General features: G+C 34.8%; 2 protein-coding genes across 2 annotated transcripts in view; one reads left to right on the forward strand and one right to left on the reverse strand.

Moving 5' to 3' along the window:
* The window catches only part of LOC136819202 (protein C-mannosyl-transferase DPY19L1-like), a 73311-nt gene that overhangs the window by 38362 nt on the left and 13705 nt on the right, over window positions 1-21244 (forward strand). The gene's annotated exons all lie outside the window — the stretch shown is intronic.
* On the reverse strand, window positions 7485-10424 carry LOC136819185 (uncharacterized). The gene is made up of 3 exons (XM_067075393.1): window positions 10252-10424; window positions 9287-10125; window positions 7485-9109 (listed from the first exon to the last, which is right to left on the reverse strand). The coding sequence occupies exons 2-3, from the start codon at window positions 10083-10085 to the stop codon at window positions 7773-7775; spliced, it is 2136 nt and encodes a 711-aa protein (XP_066931494.1). The 5' UTR covers window positions 10086-10125; window positions 10252-10424; the 3' UTR covers window positions 7485-7772.

The following is a 21244-nucleotide window of genomic DNA, read 5'->3' on the forward strand; positions in this document are numbered from 1 at the left end:
AAATTTCAGTTACTCCCACCAAAAAATGTGTTACTCGTCCCTGTTTTTGTCTGTCAATAAAGCACTCCTTTAATGTGGCGGAAAGACACTTCCTCGCAAAAAAAGGCAATATCAGACCCCAGAAGTTTCTTCCCACGTGTAATTAATACTCATTAAGCCCACGATTAATGGCTTCTTAATAAAACGTAAGCTGTCACGCTCAAATATTTTAGCTTTCTGTCAAATTATTCAACTTTAGTGTCAATTAGTTTCGAAATCCTCATTAAAAGCCTTTAACTCGCGCAATATATTAAACAACCATAAGCTAGGCAATTAAATGGACCCATTATAAAGGAATAAATATTCGTACATGTTAGAATTTCCGTGAAATTGAAATCGCTAATATTTCCCTATCAACCGCTTAATAACATCTTAACAGCGCAGTAATTGCTACCTGTTTTTTAAATAGTTTTCTTTACTTGGCTACTATCGGCTTTGAGTTGACATATTTTTGCTGACTCAATTACTCGAAGCAGGTGCATTTAAGTTATATAATTTGGGTTGTGTCGGGTTTCGAACGTATGAGAAGATAACATAGATAAAAATAAGCTAATAAAATGAAATGTCGAAATAATGAAAGTCTCGTGAAATCGTGTCTGTTATACTTTCTTCCAACAGCGCGTTTGCACAGTAATATTTCATTCCGAGAACCATATCAAAATCATTAAGAACATTTTAATGCTTGAATGTTCTTATAAAAAAACGTAAGATAGGCGTTTTGTCAGTTGTGCCGTTTGTTGCCTTTCTTGCGACGATGACAAAGCAGTCCCATCCCAAAGTAGGAAGAAACCGCAGACTTCCTTACTGACAGTCACTATATAAGTTGTTCCTTTTTACACAAAGCTCAACAGACCTCTTTGTTTGACCATTACTCATCGATAGCTAAATTTGCCAAATTATTTGTTACTTATTTCAAAAGGGGATGTGAAACTAGTCTATTTCTTCTAAAATGTTTTGAGAATTCTCCACAAAAGATTCCGTAATGACGGTTGCTTTCAATAATATGTGAAAATCCTTTCTACACATTTTGACCAATAGTAATTCAGCCCGCTCGCTCCTAGTGAACTGAAATTGTGCTGATTTCTGCCAAAACTTCCTCTACCTTTAAGTTATGACGTGATAAAATACACCTCTTTTATAAGAATATCCAAAATTTTTGAAGCCTTCGGGTGTTTTAACTCTTTTAGTTTTAAGCCCAAAAATGCTCTTAACATGTTCTTATTTTCACCATTTCGTGATCATTTTTGTCCATTTTCCTATGAAATCGAGTGATTTAGAGTCTAAAATGCCTTAAAATGTTCTTAACTTGTTCCTTGATATTTTGGCCATTGAGGCCTTTTATTCTTTTATAGTTTGCTCTTATAAAATATTTCAAATGGTTCCTGATAGCTCCGAATTTCTTCTCCCACATATAATTTGTGTAATTAATGTTTTCGTAACCTATGTTTTTAGTCATGCTGAAAACGGGAAAAAATTCTACGATTACTGAAAGAAAAAGTATTTTCGTTATGAAAAAAAAATCTTCCCTTTCAATCTGACTCTTTGAAAGAAATTCATTCCATATTATCGAGGATCACGTACCGAATACTGTATTGTGGGTGTGGATTTTCCTCTATTTCCTCTGAATTCAAATTTTGGTACACAAATATCCAACCTCGACAAAGATGTTGGAGAAACGAAAATGTCGAACTATGATTCTACCGACGTATATAAGTATACGGTCACCAGACCCTGCTCCGCGGAATAAAGTGTCCAGTACTGGGAAAGCGAATGAGAAATTATCATTTAAGACGGGTGCTATTAGGGTTTTTTCTATGCTCTTGTTGGATATTTTCCATTCTGCCTGTTTTTTTTATAAGAACATCCAAAATTTTTAACTCCTTCGGATGCTCTCAACTTTTTGAGTTTTAAGCCTAAAAATGTTCTTAACATCGAAGCCTTATGTTCTTATATAGCTTGTTCTTATAAAAAAACGTGTATAATATACTGTTGAAAGTTCTTCCGTCTTAGAGAAGTAAGACGTTTTTAAAAAAAAGTGTTAATTTGCAGTGTGTAAAATCCATTTTGCTTGTCAGACGAAAAAAACTTGCTTTGATCACTGCCCGGGGGGGGGGACTAGGGCAAGATGGGCTACGGGGATGCTCCACTGGTCAGGGTACCTTTTTTAACCTCCACGAGTCCCACGTAGGGTCGCAAAAACACCAAAATAGAAAAATCAGTCCCTCGTAGGGTGCCTATTTATCAGTCCCATTCAGGGCCACTTTTGTCGTAAATTTCGAGTCCCACGTAGGGTCCATTTTTAGAACCTCAGCGGAGCTTCCCCGTCGGTCGACAAGGGTAGTACCCCCCCCCCCCCCGGGATCACTGTGTTTATATACTTCTTCTATTGAGACAATGTGACTTCTAAATATAAGATTTAGAAGCATTAACAAAGACTGGGAAGACTGGAGATTTGTTGGTATCATTTGAAGGATTTCTCTTTGGCCTGATAAATGATAATTTCAAAAGATATGCTTTAAAACAACATCCGATATTGATTAAAATTTTGGCAAAAGAAATTATATTACCTTCTTGTGTAACTATGGATCTTTGACATTTTGCTTAATTCAGCAGATGAAAATTTGTTCCCTTTCAGTTTTACGTTTTTTGTAGGTATTGCAATATGTTGACGTCAAAGACATTGTTTGAATTGCTTGAATTTGTAGACCAATTTTTCCAACGTTTTCAGTATTAATTAAGTGGACAGACAGGAAGAATCAATGATTTTTGAACGAAATTGCTGAAATCACAATTATCGATTATCCACTTTTCAAGCAATCAGTCTATTGAAAAGTCGTATCGAGAAAAAAAATTCTCAGTGCAATATAATTGTGAAATAGAGAAAAAATTTGACAAGGCCTTCTTTACTCTTTTTCCGAATTTTCAAAGCACCCAAGGGGGAGGGTGACCCAAGCAAAAAATTTCATATCCGTTCAACGGTAACAACTGGCGAACTCCAGAAAACTCTTAGATCCGGAGAAAAGCTTTTTAAAGTCTTTCCATTTGCAACTGTCATTCGATGACATTTCGGCGGTGATTCTGCAAAAAAAAACTAGGACAAATTTTCCTTACACGGTAAAGTAAATATTGATAAGATAAAAGTATTCAGATTACGTTTGTGTGACTCTGCAGTACATCGTATAATTTCATCAAAAGCACGTTTTTAACTCTAATTTTTGATTCTGAGAAAAAGTAACCTCGCCGTCTGAAGATAAAGAAGGAAGGAAGGGATTAATTATGGTTGAGGTGTGATTACGAGGCTAGTCAGCAAAATAAATAATGGTCATGATTTATTACAACATAAATACACGTTTTTTATAAGAACAAACTATATAAGAACAAAGTTTCGATGGCCAAAATGTTAAGAACAACTTAAGCACATTTTAAGGCTTTGCGGACTCTAAAACACCCGATGTCTTAAGAAAATGGACAAAAATATTTACAAAATGGTGAAAATAGAACATGTTAAGAACATTTTTAGGCTTAAAACTCCAAAAATTAAGAATATCCGAAGGTTTCAAAAATTTTGGATTTTCTTATTAAAAAACGTGTATTCGGCAAAATAACGGAAGTGTAATCTGAGAGAACAGTTCCAAGAAAAGAGCGTGTCATAGACCCCACTTTATACTTTCTTCAAGAAGCACGTTTTAACTGTAATATTTGTTTCTGTAAGGTAATCTTGTAGTCTGAAAATAGAAATGTCAATCTAGCATGTTTAAGGTGTGACAATCAAATAAGTCAATAAAATGAACAGTCAAAATAATGAAATCGTGTCATGATATGGACGTTGTGAACGTTATTTAAACGTTGAAACGACGTTTTGTGCCAGCTGGGAATCGTGTCTGTCATATTTTCTTCCAAAAGCACGTGTGCACAGTAATATTTGATTCCGAGAAAAAGAATCGCATGGACTGAAGAAAGAATGAGTACACGTTTTTTTATAAGAACAAGAAACTATATAAGAACATAAGGCTTCGATGGCCAAAATGCTAAGAACAAGCTAAGAACATTTTAAGGCTTTGGGGACTCAAAAATACCCGATTCTTTAGGAAAATAGGTCGAAATGGTCACAAAATGGTGAAAATAAGAACATTTTTAGGCTTATAACTCAAAAAGCTAAAAATATTTTGAAGACTTCAAAAATTTTGGATGTTCTTAAAAAAAACGTCGTGAAATCTCTGTCATACTTTCTTTCAAAAGCATATTTGATTGAATGGACTGAAGAAAGATAAAGAATGAGTTGTGATTTCTAAACTAGAATGTGTTTGGGCTGTGTCTAATGAGTGTAGTCAGCAAAATGAATACGAAAACCTTACGTTTATTATGACTCGGCAAGAAAATTGAGGCTTACTGTCTTCTTAAGGTTCTTCTTAAATTCCATGAAATCGTCCTGGTGACCCAGCTTACCTTTTTTAGAAAACACGTTAAAACAGTGATTATGGTAAAATTTTAATTCCCAGATAAGGACGAAAGGGAAATCAGCATGCGTGGAGTGATATGACGAAACTAGTCAGCAAAATGAACAAGCATGGGATTTATATCGCGGTGATTATATACAAACTGATACAGGATGGCTTTTACTTACCTTATTCGTGATATTCATTACGTAATGTTTTATACGGAAGCACACAATAAAGACCGAGTGTTTGACATTAATTTTGAATTTAAATGATAAAACTAGTAGGAAACGGCCGAGCTATTTTGGGTGCTTCCGTATGAAACATTACGTTATGAATATCATGAATGGAATTTATCATGCTAAAAAATTGATTGGTTTAAAATGACGTAAATCCATTTATCAAGCATCCATCCTTTAGCTTTATTGGCTAAAAATGATGTCATAATTTGACTCAGCTTTTCTCAAGTTTACACGAATAACAATGAATTTGCATTTCTAATGATGACCTCTTAAAACGTTTTAACAATTCTGTTCACGAATGCTCATGTACTCCCGGGGGGGTGGGCACTCATATGGTCCGACCTACGGCATGCAACGCCCATTAGGGTAGGTTCTTTGAGGTCCTCGAAATGTACTGTAAGGGTGTACTTTTAGAGGAGTGCACTGTAAGGGTACATTTTTGGAAAAGAATCAAAATAATCTAGAGAGTCAAAAGCAGAATCAGTTCAATTCATTATATGTTCGGCCAAAACCGTCCTAATAACTGCGTTTTTACTTTATAAACCCCAAAACTTATACTTTTGACCATTTGACTGACAGCCAAGGCTCAGTTTGAGGAAAAATTTTCCAAGACATTGTTCTATGCTACACTGAGTTGGAAATTGGTGGCAAGAATGCGCTGTAAGGGTACCTTTTTTAACGATTAAGAGCTGCACTGTAAGGGTCCGATTTTGAAAGCTAAGTTTTAAAATTCAGTGCCCCGGGTCATGTACTGAACTCTAAAATAGAGACTTGTAATATACATCTACAAGCTTCCGTTAGTAGTAACCTTTTCAAAATAGCCTGCACTCATCCATTCAGTCTTCCAGTCTTTATCTGTATGAACCGTGGGTTCGTATGATTGCCTGGAGGAAAATGGTCAGAAATACTCACAAAAGGGTGAAATTTAAGAACATTTTAGGCTTGAAACTGAAAAAGTTAAGAGCATCCGAAGGCATCGAAAATTTTTTCAAAGTACTTTCAAAGGCTCAATGGTTCGTACCACCTTGGTAATAGATTTTTACTAGAAACATGCAATAAAAGAAGGGGGCGATAGGAAGTAATAATTCAAATTTTACGTGACCGTCAGTGCGTACAATGTCTTTTTTGGTGGGGAATTATCCCACCGTTAAAAAAAAACACTAATTAGGACCCTTGCAAATTGATATTGTTTATATTGGACCTGTTTTTCAATTTCCTGCATAAAAAGATGCACTGCTGGTTTGTGCCACCTTGGTGTTTTTTTCTAGAAACATACAAAAGTAAAAGGGGGGCAATAGGAAGTAATGATTTATAGTATACGTGATTGTGCATACTATTTTTTTGGTGGGCGATTTTCCCACCGTTAAAAATATCTTTTGCGCCCGTTAATTGTTGCACATTAAAGAAGAAGGATGAGCCAATGCAATTTCCTCGTATAAAATACTACACTGCAACTCTATTCATTGTTTTCAAAGCTGCTATGTTTTCAATATCACAAATCTGAAAATAGACGCTGTAGGTTAGCATGACTTGCAGAATGATTTACAGCAGTGATAAGATGACCCTGGGATAACGCTCACCCTTCCTCTGACAAAGGGTTATTAATACACGATTTTTTATAAGAACAGACTATATAAGAATATGTTAAGAACATTTTTAGGCTTTGTGGACTCTAAAACGGCCAATTTCTTAAGGAAATGGACAAAAATGATGAAAATAAGAAGGCTTCAAAAAGGCTTCAAAAACTTTGGATGTTCTTATGAAACGTGTACTGGGAATAGATTTTTTGTATGTTAAACATAATTAGCATAATTAACAAAGGGTAATAAATGCGTAATTTTCCCATATGCTTTAAATAACATGTATACCTTATTATACACTCTATTTTTTACAAGAACAATTGCATAAGAACAATCAGGATCACATTGTCGAGAAAAAAAGAACAATGCTGAGCTTTGAATTTGTGAATTTAAAGCAATATTAGGTTCAATAAGTTGTAAAAATCGGTTAGAAAAGTTCAATATACTTAAAGTTTGCCTTAATAATCAGAACAGGATAAGAATAAGATTAAGCTCAAAGATCCAAAATTAAAACAGCCAAGCTTCATCGAAAAATTTACTGCTTCTGATAAACAAGAAGAGTATATTCATGAGAAAGGAAAGTTCTTGGAATTGCATTTTTCAGGGTGCAAGGAACCCTGAAAATGGTAGATGAATAAAGTAAGTAAGTATATTCATTTGGTGGCTGTCGGCGGGGCCGGGAGTGAGGGAGTCTATCCCCTTTTCTATTTGTGCTAGACCTGGGAGATCGATTGCTGAGGTGGGGCGCCACACCTACTGTCAGCTCCCAGTAACTTACCGCCTAGATCAGATTACCCAATCTAAGCTACTCATCCGCTGAGTTGGCGGTGACCGGGGATCGAACCCACAACCCTTAGATTGTAAGGCGAATGCTCTAAAACTAAGCAACAAATAATGGAAGAGATAAATCGTAGTTTATGCAAACTAATGCCACCTCGGAACAATTATCATATTATCATATATCACCCCTATTACTGCATTACACGAAATATAAACGACTCTAGGGTTTGCTAACTTGAAACCATTTGCTCACTGTTTCACACGCCATTTTTGTCGACCGACATTAGATCAAAGGAGAAATTATTTAACCGAAGTTAATATTTTTGGCCTACTTTGTCAATAAGGACGATTCCGTCATTCAAGTGTACATTAGGGAAAGGTTCAAGAAGTTAATAACGAAAATAATGTTTCCTTTGAAATATTTTATTATGTTTTAATTTGATAAATACTTAAGAATGTTTGTATGTAATGTAGTATGTACAATCGAGTTGAAATATTCCTAGAAAAGTAAAAATTATTTTGGACTTTTTCAAATGAAGAGTTGTCCATAAAAATTGCCAATAAAATAAACTGAAATCATTTAATTATTAAATTATTATAATTTACATAATATATAATACAAAAACGTAATATATAAACAAGGATATAATTCTCGCCAGCGAGAGCTGCTATGGTATCTGCAATATTAAAGTTTTTTAGATCAATTTTCGAACGTATGGTTTGGTCTTGTTGAACAAGCGAGCCATTTGTGAAACCATTGAATATTGTTTTGCATATGCGAATTGTGGAAGTTTTGGTGCACTCGGGTATAAAATGGGCGCCACTTGTTTTGGTTGGTTGACGTGATCCACCCATCTGGCGTAATTACGCCCTGAAAATGGATTCTCTTTATTCCAATAAGGAATCTGAGCAAATTGTCCTTGACTCAAATTATTCTTATATTCTTCTGGTTTGTACTCAAGTTGAGGATTTCCGAGTTTGGCACGTTCGGTCAACGCAGCTCTCATTAGAAGGGCGTTGGGAGCCATTGTTGTGATGCCGATACCACCGATCCCATAAAGCATTGCAGCATTGGTTGCTGGAAGGTTGAGGCGAAAGACGTTTTGTGAGCCAACACTTCGGGCGCATGATCTGACTTGAACAACTTCGTACTCAATCCCCTCTGTAGCATCTTTGCCGTCCAATTTGAACAGTTGACATGTGCAAGCTTTGAAAGTGTTGATGGCAGCTTCGGCGTGAGCGTGTCGTGCCGGGAAATGTCCTCCGCCGGTCACTTGCAAAACAAAGATTCGATAAGATTTTCCTGAGTCAGCATCTTTGACGACTCGTTCACCAAGACGAACAATATGGTTGTTCTTCATGTCAATGTTATCACGAAATTTCAACATCTGTGATTGGTCCACTTTCGATTCATCCACTTTGACCATGAAGACAGTAGAAGCACCACTAGCATACATGGTGTGATTCAACAAGTTTTTACCGTCAACTGACAACGATTTCATGCTTGGACCGAGTGACATGGATATGGACTTGACCGGTACGATTTCTGCTTGTCCGGTTGTCAGGTTACGAAATTGTGCTTTGTTGACTGTGACGTCATCGTAATCTTGATTGGAGGGCATTACAAAGAGTTTTTCCAATCGCATATCATCACGAACATTACCTCCTTTAGTTTTGACCAGATTTTCCAAAGCGTTTGGTGCGTAAGGAGGGAAGTAACCATGTTGTGGAAACTCGAGTTGTTGGACCACAAAATCACTTGGATAACCTCTCGATTCGATCTCTTCTTTACTGTTCTTGAAGAATTCGACTGCATCGCCTCCAACTCGGTCTAGCCTCTTTAAGGTCGAGTTGATCCAGGCTAAACCTTGTTTGGAACCGAGTTGAACATAGGTGCATTTAGCCCGATCATCATTTGTGATGAGAACAGGTTTTTCCAATCCTTTGAGTTGTTCAACGATTTTCTCGGACATACCCGAATGTCGGATAGTTGTGTATGCGGTCGTGTCCTCGTCTTTTCGCCATTGTGTTCCTGGAATGTTAAATGAAGAATTATTATTATTTGTTCGACCATCGTCCTTTCAATAAATAGTTGTTGTTGATAGAGAAACTATTGCCAAATTTATCAAACTTCGATGATTATGACTTAAAGCTGATAAGACAGGAGCGATAAAAGTAGGAATATAAATAGCTTATCGTTTGTACATACCTTCAATGAAAAGGCCGACATCTCCCAAAGCTTCTTTCTGATTCTTGGCGAATAATTTGATATTCTTCCAAGCATCTTTGGTGAACAATGTGTTTCCAAGATTCCATCTGATCTTACACCATTGTGGAATGGTTGCCAGTTCTTCTTTGTAACCTTCCAGATTGAATTTCTTTTGGAAATGATGTTTGGCTGTGATGTAAGCAGAGTATAATCCATGGTTGTTGGGCCAGTAATAGACAGGGATAGCATCATGAACGTGATGGTAACTTGCACTTCCTTTCCAATTGCTGGTTCCTCTGCATCCATCATGAGCATACAAGATATTCTTGGCATTTTCACCAGAGTTGGCTTGAAGAGCAGCTCCAAAACAAGTTGCAGGACCTCCAACATAAACATCCATTGGTGCCATGTATTTATCACTGATCTCCAATCCTTTGTAATCTCGTTCGATTGTCACTTCATTTTTCGTTTCACCGTTCCAGGTTTCCCATTTTTGACCGTCAAGTTGTCCAACGTCGTTTGTTTCAACGATGTTTTCAAAGACTTTGTTGAAGAATTGCATCGTTTCAGGTTGTGCTTGTAAAGGAGCTGTGATCAACTCGTCTTTGTCGATCTTCTTGAATAAGTTGGAAATGATTTTATCACCTTTGGTGAATTTTGGGATATCTGTGGATGAAAGTTCGATGTCTGGATGAACCAAAGGATCATATCTAGACTGGCTGCCAGTCAGTGTTCCGCTCATGGTTTCCATGGTGATTTCAGGTTGCTCGTTTATTTGAACTTGTTGCTGTGCCACCATTTTGTTTTTGATTTCAGTTGAGATGTCTTCGTAATAGTTTCTAAAATAATCAAAGAATAGTTGGTTAATTTATGATCAACGAAAAGGAATTTCTCCCAGCCAAAAGGAGTCCAAAGACCCCCAAAATCTGATGATTTGAAAAATTATCTATACAAAATAAGCTTACCTTTTTCGTTGTAGTATTTATGATTTCTTTTCAGAGTTATTTTCCAATAATACTTTGATCTACAAAGTTTTTTAGTTTTTAGTTTTTTAGTCTTTTCCAGCGACCTGCACTGTATATTATTTGTTTAATGTTTGTCGTTTTGACTCTTTGATTTGAACTGATTTTTATCCCAATCCAAGCCCCTATTTATATGATATCTGACCGTGAAGCGAGGGCGTTCAGAAAGTAAGTTGTCTTACGTCATACAGATAATTTGATAAAGCTAGAAAATTATCGTGATGAAAAATTGCTGACTTTTTTTGCTGTGTCTTTGTGAGAGAGAAGTTGTGGTTTTTTTAATACTCTTTGATTTTGATTGGTTCTGTCGTTCGAGAAAGATTACCTAATTCATTGTTTCATACTTGACATAAATTATGATATATTATAATCGCTTTATGTCTATAATAATTATTACGAAGCCACACTTCATCATTTACTTTTGACCACGTTTAAGTAGTAACTCTATTGCAAGTTATTTTGAGGAAGTAGTTCTAATTGCAATCATGATAATTAATCAATCTCATTGCATTCTTTATAAACGACTATGCTTCTCCTTCTACAAACTAAGATTAAAATATGGCTCTCCAGAAACTCAGTATAAGAGCAAACTATATAAGAACATTAGGCTTCGATGACCGAAATGTTAAGAACATTTTTAGAACATTTTAAGGCTTTGTTGACTCTAAAACACTGAATTTCTTAGGAAAATAGACAAAAATATTCAAAAATGGCAAAAATAAGAACATGTTAAGAACATTTTTTGGCTTAAAAAACGTGTATTCCTTTCAATTTTTCATTCATAATTTCGGATGAATATGAAAGAAAGTTCGGACGCCCAAAACAATAAATCAGAACAATTGAACTCAGACGCCATTTAGAATGTCAACATATTTTTGACGTTTTGACTTTTTCGAATGTCAACGAAGTGAGATCTCAAAGTCACCAGAAAAAATCTTTTGTTGATTTTGTTGCAACATTTTCATAATATGGTGTAAGCGAGTTATCTTCTCAGAGTGACTCACCTCAAAATGAAAAATAGCTGTTTTTAGGACCTCTGACATTCCTAATAATATCTCGATTTTAATAATTTGTGATCCGGAAAATCCCGGTTACACGTTTTTTTATAAGAACATCTGAAATTTTTAAAGCTTTCGGATGTTCCTAATTTTTCGAGTTTTAAGCCTAAAAATGTTTTCAACAGGCTCTTTATTTTCACCATTTTGTGCGTATTTTTGTCCGTTTTCCTCAGCGATCGGGTGTTTTAGAGTCCGAAAAGACCTAAAATGTTCTTAACTTGTTCTCAATATTTTGGTCATCGAAGCCTAATGTTTTTATATAGTTTGTTCTTATAAAACGTGTATTTGAACACAAATTTCGAATTTGAACAATAAAGTTCTGTAGTGAACCTCACGCTGTCTCTCATGAGTAATGATATCACAATTCGTTACCCCCGATTTTCGATGACGTCAACAATACAAGAGTATAAAAAACATTAAATCATAATTGTTTTAGAGCGATATGGGACATACACAAATACAATTCAAATTGTTCCTGTAACCCTTACCCCCCCCTCTAATACCCCGATTTTCATAAACGTCAAACTCTCTCTTTCTTTCTTTTTTGATAATTATGTGGGAAAGCAGTTATGACGTTATTACGCATAATTAGTTGGTTTGATAATTTATGAACATATTTTATGTGTGGGTATGCGATTATGCGATTCTGCAGAAAGATTATTATCACATAACTATAGCTCACTCATATTTGATCATTTTTTCTTCCGTATAAAGTTACTTGCAGTATGTAAAAAATAATATAACGACGTGTTACAGTTACACATTTTCTTTTTTATAAGAACATCCAAAATTTTTGGAGCCTTCAGATGTTCTTAACTTTTTGAGTTTTAAGCCTAAAAATGTTCTTAACATGTTCTTATTTTGACAATTTTGTGAGCATTTTTTACCATTCTCATAAGAAATGGGGTGTTTTTGAGTCCACAAAGCCTTAAAATGTTCTTAACTTGTTCTTAACATTTTGGCCGGCGAAGCCTTATGTTCTTATATAGTTTGCTCTTATAAAAAAACGTGTACAGTAATACTACACGCAATACATAAGAGACAAATATTATAATATCGGTTGTCTTCTTGAGTGACAGTTGACAATACTGTCATTCTACGTCACGTACAGTATTACTCTTTGGTAAACCGTTCTCGAAAAAAAGACTACATTACATAGTTTTATTTTTATTTTAAAAACAAGAAGCCGATTTTATATTAAAAACCGATTTTATATTAAAAACCGATTTTATATTAAGAACCGGAGTGGGCTGAAGACCCAGCGACCCAGCAATAGTCGAATGTTTGCTCGTAATGTGTTCACTTCGTACTATATTAATTATCCGTAATGATTGTTACAAGGCGCTGTTTCTTCCAAAATGAAGTTGAATTTACAAAGTGCTGTTTCTTTAAAAACGAATGTGTAGCTAAACGGTCAGCTAATGAAAGTCCTGATACTGGGCCAAAAACACAAACACTAGTCTAGTCACTAAAACGCATAAAATGACTAGACTGAGAGTTTCAAAGTCCAGATTCAAACGTGAGGGACAAAAGAAAAATCGTCAAGGAAAGACACAAACTCTTTCGGCGTACTTTACGAAATTTCCACTTTGCTGGAAGCATGCGATTTATGCGGTTTATTACGCCTTTTTCCATGGTTATTCAGATAACTTATTGTTATTTTTATGACTGTAAAAACTTATTAGGTTGTTTTGAATTTCGTTCAAAAAAACGGCTTGTAAGACTAGCCAGATTCGTGGATTTTCTATCAACATCTTCTATTTTAGCAGCCAATAGCAATTTATCCTCGCGAATGGCATCTTCATTAATACTCGGCTATACTACTGTCCTCCTTTTCTCCCAAAAGGCCTGTATACAAGGGAATGAAATCGAAATATAGGCAGTGTAAGCCGATCTTCTTAGCTAGGATTTGACCTCTTGAATGTGATTTCTTTAAGTCAACACACGTGGAATAAATCCTTGGGATGGGTGGGATGAAGCATGTAGCATTGTACCAGCGCGAAAAAAAAACTTATCGTGTCCCCAAGCCCCTACATCTTTGCTTACTAATAGTGTCATTAGCGCTCATTAATAAAAAAGAAGAAAAAAATATTGCAAGTCATCCCAACATAAGGTTGCTAACATACGGTTTCCATTTTTAGAACAATCGAAAGTGATGCAATCTATTTTGTCGTGCTTGCAATGGCAATTATCCAAAATCCTGGGCGAGACTTAGATTAAGGATATCCGGTGAAATATTGATCGTTAAACGTATTCCATTTGAGAATGCACAGATTAAATACCGTTAAATTAGCATGTACCAGACTCTTCCTCTTAGAAGAATCTTCAAGTGCGTTAGGGGTGGTACAGGCTAAAAGTTAACGAACGATAATGTTTTCTCTACGCCCACCCAAAAAGTTGAGCACGTAAAAATTGAATTATTGCTTCCTAGGGAAGAATCAAAATTACGCTTATACCCTAAAAATTCATGAGAAATCATTTTTCTTGTACAAAAATAAACCAAATAACCAAACATCTTAATGCGAGATTGGTTACATCATTTTAAACCAATCAATTGGTATCTGATTATTTATGCTTTGTTTTAGACTGGAGTTGTTTATAATGCGTGTAATACAGTAGTATAGGCGTTATATGATAATACGATTCTTGTCACGAGGATAAACTTAAATTAAAATTTGTTTCTTCCATTACTTTTTGCTCTATTTCTACTATGTCTGAATTAGTCTTCTAGCTTGCTAGACTAATCGATCCTTAGTTTCCAAATGAAAAATTGAAATTTAAGTTTTGTGACTTAAATGAAACACAATTTGGAATTTAATCGTTCATCCCTTAAAAACATATTTATGGAGGTGCTTAATCATCGATCATGATAAACCAGTGCTTCATTTATTTTGCTGACTAACTTTGTCGTGCATGCTGTTGGTTTTCCTTTTGAAGATTAGAAATAAATTTTCTTCCTTATCCAACGAACGACTTTTGGTAACTATGAGATTACTTCTCAGAAATAGATATGAGGTTTACTACTATCATAAATTTTATCTAAATTTTCATCGAATTCCACCATTCCGGTGGTACAAAAACTGGATTTTTCGATACGTGTAGAAAAGTAAGACGAAATATAGATTGATCATGAATAGATTGAAAAAGAAAGATTTTTTTGAAATGCAATGCAAAGTCGAATGAAAAGCGAATGAAAAGCGAATGAAAACTCTTCTTACACGCTTTTTTATTATAAGAATACACTTTATAATAATGTCCATGATGAAAATGGCCAAAAAATTAAGAATATGCTAAGAATCATGGAATTTTGAGACGTATGTACTAAATGTTAAATCTAGTCATCTTAGGATGCTAAGAATGCTGTAAGAATATTTTAGGATGATTTTCGCCAAAAAGTTAAGAATATCCATCATGAAATGGATTTACAACATTCTTATAAAATAAAAAGCGTGTATTTTCTTGTTTTTCCCAAATTAGGAGAGTTGAATGATCAAAAGATCAGAACAAAACAATATCTTTTACGATTACGTATTAACTTTTATATAATTTCCCCAATCCCTGTTGCAAAAATTCTAATCCTTGCTGCTAAGCTTTTGTTTGAACTCTGCTGAAAGGGAACATTTTTTGGTATGACGTAAGGAAGTCAAATCATCCTTCTGTCAAATTTTTGCTTTGTCATTATGTTTCTGTGGTATGAAGGTTGGTTAGAGTTTTCATTGGAAAATTTTAACTACCTTATTGGAACTAATTTTCGCGGTCGCAAAAAAAATATCCGAAAAATTGCATTTCGCGGGTTTTCATTTTCGCCGCTTTGCCCTTTTTTGGACAAATTTCTTTCATTTTCCTAGGGATTTTCCAAATTTTTTTGATAAAGTTGGAAAAAATTGTATTTCGCGGGCTCAAATTTTTGCGGTTTTGCCAACAAAAACCGCGAAAAACGCTAAAATTAATTCCCGCGAAAGTTAGTTCCAATAAGGTACAGTATTAACGGATTTTAAGAAGAAATATTACCTTAACCCTTCAAACTCGAGTCCCAAGTGACATGTAAATACGTTCAAAATATACTTAAGGCTAACTTATTTAAAAGGACATAACCGTTCCAATAATCAAAATACCTGACAGTATCTGGTGACATCTGATGACTTCCTTAATCTTTAAACTCCTTTTAAACTAGACTGGAGTAGTTTATAATGCATGTAATACTAATAATAAACACAAATAATGATACGGGATTTAGTTTGTATAAACGACTGGAAGAATCCGGTGTTCCAGCCTTATAGATACCGGGCCTAGCTACGCAGAAACTTGCGTAGCGAGAAAACAATTTATTAAGCAATAATAAAGTCTCAATATAAAATCAACTCAAATGAAACATTTTCAATACACAAATCCACACACATTTTATTTTCAAGAATTTTTTTTGAGCGGGAAAAAATTTTAATTGCGATATTGACACTTTTTTTTTGTTTGGAGTTAGTGCACAAAGGTTTCTAGACGACTAAAATTTACTTTTTTGCTTTATTTCTAATATGTCTGAATTAGTCGTCTAGCTTGCTAGACTACTTTTAAACGCCCTGCACAAGGAATTCCGATATGTCCAGATGCGGAAGGTTTCCGGTTTTTATTTCTGGATATTTTGGAATTCCTTGTATATGCAGTTGAGAAATTTATTAGAATGTTTAAAGGGGATTTTTCTGCCTTCATCCTTGAGTCAGCATTACATGTAAAGTTAAAGAAATTAAACAAAACTATCAAAAATTTAGGGTATGGACTATATCATCATTTTGCGCTTTAATAGCGAAATTGCATTTTCGTGAATTTTTAGACACCTGCATTTCACGATGCACTGAAATATACACGTTTTTTATGCGAAAGGTGTTTTTCATTTCATGATTGATATTCTTAACTTTTTGGGGAAAATCATCCAAAAATATTCTTACGGTATATTCTAAGGTTAGGATCCAATCAAGCTTAAATCTTGTAATACATGCCTCGAGCAAAGATTAGACATTTTTGTGAAAGCTTTTTGCATTGCTGGGGAATAATTGGCAAGTTAATGGTACAAATGCTCTGAAAATGATTTTCATATAGGTTCATTTGTCAAAGTCCATGATGTTGATATTCTTAGCATAATCTTATCTTTTTTGCCAATTTGATCATGAATATTCTCACAAAGTATTTTCTTATAAGAAAAGCGTGTATTGGGGGACCAACCTTTTGTGATCTATCCCCTTGCAAATCCAGGCATTTTTTGGTATAACAGGCTCTATATAAACTATAAAATCTTCCTTGTACCCAATATTTACGTGACCATTCAATTCAATTGAAAAGGGGTACTTTTCGACACATTCTTCTTTTGGACTAGACTTAAGAACGCTGGGACCTAGCACCATTTGATAGCATCAATGTAGGTCTTATCGTGGTTGATGTATTTCCTGGAAATGTCGTATGCGGCTAATAATAGGCTTGATCGTTATATTACACCTATTCTTTTCGATGACTAATGGATGGTTTTAATGGTGATTCCTTTTCTTAACTTTTTTTTCTTACTTTTTCTCAGGATCAATTTACAGTTAAAACGTGCTTTTTTGAAGAAAAAAAGTATGTGGGGTCAAAGTCACTTTTTCGTGGAATTGTTCCCTTTAAGCACACTCTAGTTATTTTGCTTAAGTATGTTGTAATAATTAGTGCCCTTGCTTATTCATTTTGCTGACTAGCCTCATAATCATACCTCAAAAAATTTTCCTTCCTTCTCTATCTTCAGACGATGAGATTACTTTTTCTCAGAATCAAAAATTAGAGTCAAAAACGTGCTTTTTGCTAGATCTATTTTATTGACCTTTGTGTCCATTATGCAAGTAAATAAGCGAGTCGTATGATAGTTCTGAAGGTGAAATTTTAAGATAGTAAATAGTTCCTTTGGTGACTCGAAACCATCAATTTTGTGTATGTGCACGTGCTTAGACAGTATTGGCTTTGTTTGATTCAATCAAACACGAATTTCTCAAGAAGGGGAAGATCTTTTTTAGTGTCAGCAAAAATTTATGTTGAAATGCAATGAATGGAAGGTACTCAATTTTCCTGTTTCTACCTTATGTTTATTTAAAACGGTTACGAATTGATCAAAGATGATTAATTTCATGCTACGTCAATGTATAATGAAAAATAATCAATTTCTTTTTTCTAAAAGTTCAGCAAAATGAAACGTCCCTGAACGGTCCCTTTTAAGCTCGGTGGCAAGTCATGGACACCCCTGGAAAAATTTCCCAGCACTTCACCAGAAGTCAGCCAGTTGACTAAGGCTCCACGCACTACAGTATGAGGTCAAAAGTTTGAATCTGGTCCGGGTCAAAAATATTTTACCAAGTTTTGATATTTTATGTTTTTTGGCAGTTTTTGGGTGTAGAATCCAAAAAAAGTGGTTCGAAGGTCGTCTGAATTGTTGTTTTTTTTTGTGAGCCATAAGGTAGGCAATAGGATAGGCCGTTTGGCCGGGCTACAGTGGTAGGCCAGGTTTTCGACTGACCCGCAGTTACGTCAGAAAAAGATTTATGAGAAAGGAGCAATTTTTCTTGTGTCAAAGTGGGCCATGTCATTTTGGATTAAAACAAAAACTTTCATGTAACAATTGTTTCCGACATCTGAAAGGGAAGAATTTTCGGGTATGTAAGTTATATAAGAAATATAAGGAAGTCAACTTCCTTTCACGTTTTCGCTTTATCATTATAATCTGTAATGTGGGCGTTTACTTTCATACCAAAAAGACTCTAAAAAGCATGGCTGAAATGGAAAACTATTTCATCATACAAATCTTCACCTAATCACTTCGCTTCTAGGATTTAAATTCCACTGCCTACTCCGTCAACTCTCTCTAATTCGAACCCCTATTATTCGAATCTTTCTGTTATTCCAACTAGAATGTTGGTCCCCTCAGCTACAGAGTGATATGAATTACTCTTTATAATTTAAATATTTCTCTAGTCCGAAAAAAATGTTTAGTCCCCCTTGAAGATCGAATTATAGGGAGTCAACTGTAAAAAGTTTCCCAAAAGCACGCGAACAAAACTTAATTAAAGCTACTTTCAGATCTCAGAGAAAATTATTATGAATTATTTTAATTTTTTACTGGTGCTCATATTCCTCAGTATTTTAAGGAAAAGTCACTTATGCACCGATATTTTGTTCCCCTCTTCTCACAGACCAAAAGTCGGCTAGCGTGCACACAATTAACTACGAAACGAAAATTTTCAAACATCCAATCATCGCGCCCAATTATAAAACTTAACTACATGCAGAGTCAGCATTACATATCAACGAATCACTAATAATTTAATAACCACAAAAATACAAAATGATCGGAGTAAGGATTATCATTTATTATACTGTTAGACTTTTTTAAAGCCTTTAATAGCGTGCTTTCAGCGATTTTAACGGGGTCAAATTGCGCTTGTTCACGCGCATGGATATTTAACGGAATTTGTGGATTAGAAGCACGTATCTATTCTTCTAATGACCTCTTCAATTTACTGGTGGATCAATATCTTTCCAACCTCGTATGAAAAGCAGAAGGGCTAAACTTTCTAATGTTCCGGAAACTTTCCCTTACATCCGATACACCTTTTTTTATAAGAACACCCAAGATATTTGAAGCCTTACCTTAAGAAATGTCCTTATCATGTTCTTAATTTCACCATTTTGTGAGTATTTTTTCTATTGAGAAATTGGCTGTTTTAGAGTCCGCAAAGCCTTAAAATGTTCTTAAGATTTTGGCCATCGCAGCCTAATGTTTTTCTTATAAAAAAAACGTGTAGCCACTTTATTACAGAAAGGACCAAGACTTTGGATGGGTAATATATTAGTCCTTAGTCTTTCAGTTAAATTTTTACGGGGAATTTTCGAAAAAAGAGACAATATACCTCTCTAAAATGAGGTACGCTCTGGTACATTTGTCGAACCCTCCCAACGTTCGGTCGTTTCAAAAATGAACCAATGAGGTTAAAAGCTTCAGCAAAACTTTTCTAAAAACTTGTAAGTCATGATTGCGTGTTGACTTTGATTCAGCCACCTGTTGCCATGTAATTATGTCTTATTAAGGATCCCTTTCTAAATACCTCAGATGGAGATTAGATTTACAATGATTATACTGCGTTTAACAACAAGGTTTCGCTGAGTAACTGTTATTTTGTAAGAACAATTATATAAGAACAATTTAAAAGAGCAAACCTAAACCTTGACTGTGATGAAAGATTGACTCAATTATCCACAAAATCAATGGTCAAAATAGTAAACATATTGTCTCTATATTGCCATGAAAGTAAAAAAAAATCACCCACAACACACTTGATACTTGTTCTTATAAAAAGAGTATATCAAACTACACATGCGTGATTTGAACCAGGCAACGATAAAGCAATTTTACTTTCCATATGCCAGATGAGAAAGTTTCTTTCCAAAATTGTGGTTCAGAAGTAATTATCACTGCCGACGGAATTTTAATCATATAGCCTGATCTTCCTCGGATCTGAAAAATCGATTGACAATATTGAATTTGCGAAACATTTTTGGCAAAGCTAAAAAAGTGTTGCGAGGAAGTTTTTATCACTACCGACGGACGATTGTTCCAATACTTTTAAGATATACTAAGTGTTATTGTTGGAAGTCTTTGGAAATAGCGGAATGCATCGTTTTGCAGACTCACTGTGAAATGAGTCAATTTGAAAGAAATACTTTTTGAAACATCCTCTCAATGTTCATTTCTAAGAGGAACTGAAATCTCGAACCATATTCTATCTGGATTGCGTTAGCACTCTTCCTTCTGAGATAAATAATGTTGGCTCTCTCTAATTCGAAGTGAGAAAGAATTTTCTTCGAATTACAGAGAGTATTTGTGTACAAATTTCCAGCTGACGTGACCAATGTTTCAATTAGAATTACAGAAAGATGGGAATAAGAGGGAATCGAATTAGAGTTGACTTGCCTTAAGGGTTTTTTCTTGTCTTTCAAGAGTTAAGTTTGAGCAGTTGTTTTTTGTCTTCCCAAAAATGTTGCTAACCAAGACACCATGGAAGTACTTCAACAAAAATTAAGAACACTTTAATAACATTGAAAGGCTTTGAAATCAGACCAAAATACTTAAAAAACGCTGAAAATAAGAACAAGATTAAAAGGGCCTCAAAAAGTTTTTTGACGTTGATATAAAAGAACGTGTACTGTTGGCGAAACCGAAGTCAAAAGTCAGCCATGGTTGCCCTTTCGAAGGAGCAGTTATGTGTTGTGGTCTGTATAAATGACCTTGCTGAAATAAGCTGATAGAGCACCAATAAATCTTTTGATTTGACATTTTTCCAAAAACAATTCCAAAAAATTAAAAGCAAGCGTCCTACTGAGTTCAAACTCTAAAACCAAAAACACCCTCGGCTACTTATAAACTTTAATAATCTTTCTTTTTTAGACTTAAGTATTCGATACGGCTTACCGCAATATAGCATCATCGGTGCTTTAAAAGATTCTTATATATTTTGGATTTTTAAATACAACTAACCTTTGATTAGCCTGGTGGCTGAGTCAAACTAGCTTGGATTCCTAGGCTTAATATAAAAAACAGTCCCTAAAAATATTGTAGCCTCTCAAATACTCTCAAATCGAAATCATCAAAAATTAACTCTTCTCTATTCTTTTCAAACCATCCGGAATAATAATATACAAGAAAATCAATTACATTGCAGAGGGTCCCGGATGTAAATATGTTATGGATAAGGAAGTCAGCAAGAAACGTTTTCAAGGAAGTCAAAAGACGGATGAGCAAGGTGAAGCGAGAAAAAAAAGGGATAAATTGCTTGAACACCCAGAATGCCTTGCGTAGGAGTATATTGTTCAGC

Source organism: Clytia hemisphaerica, unplaced genomic scaffold (assembly GCF_902728285.1).
Source record: "Clytia hemisphaerica strain Z4C2 unplaced genomic scaffold, Clytia hemisphaerica genome assembly, whole genome shotgun sequence".
Taxonomy (NCBI): Eukaryota; Metazoa; Cnidaria; class Hydrozoa; order Leptothecata; family Clytiidae; genus Clytia; species Clytia hemisphaerica.

What these genes read in the sequence shown, in the direction of transcription:
- LOC136819185 (XM_067075393.1), bottom strand. Translation starts at nt 10,085, where the DNA reads ATGGTGGCACAGCAACAAGTTCAAATAAACGAGCAACCTGAAATCACC. An exon ending in TGTCGGCCTTTTCATTGAAG is followed by an intron (nt 9,110 to 9,286) that starts GTATGTACAAAC and finishes TTAACATTCCAG; the next exon opens with GAACACAATGGCGAAAAGAC.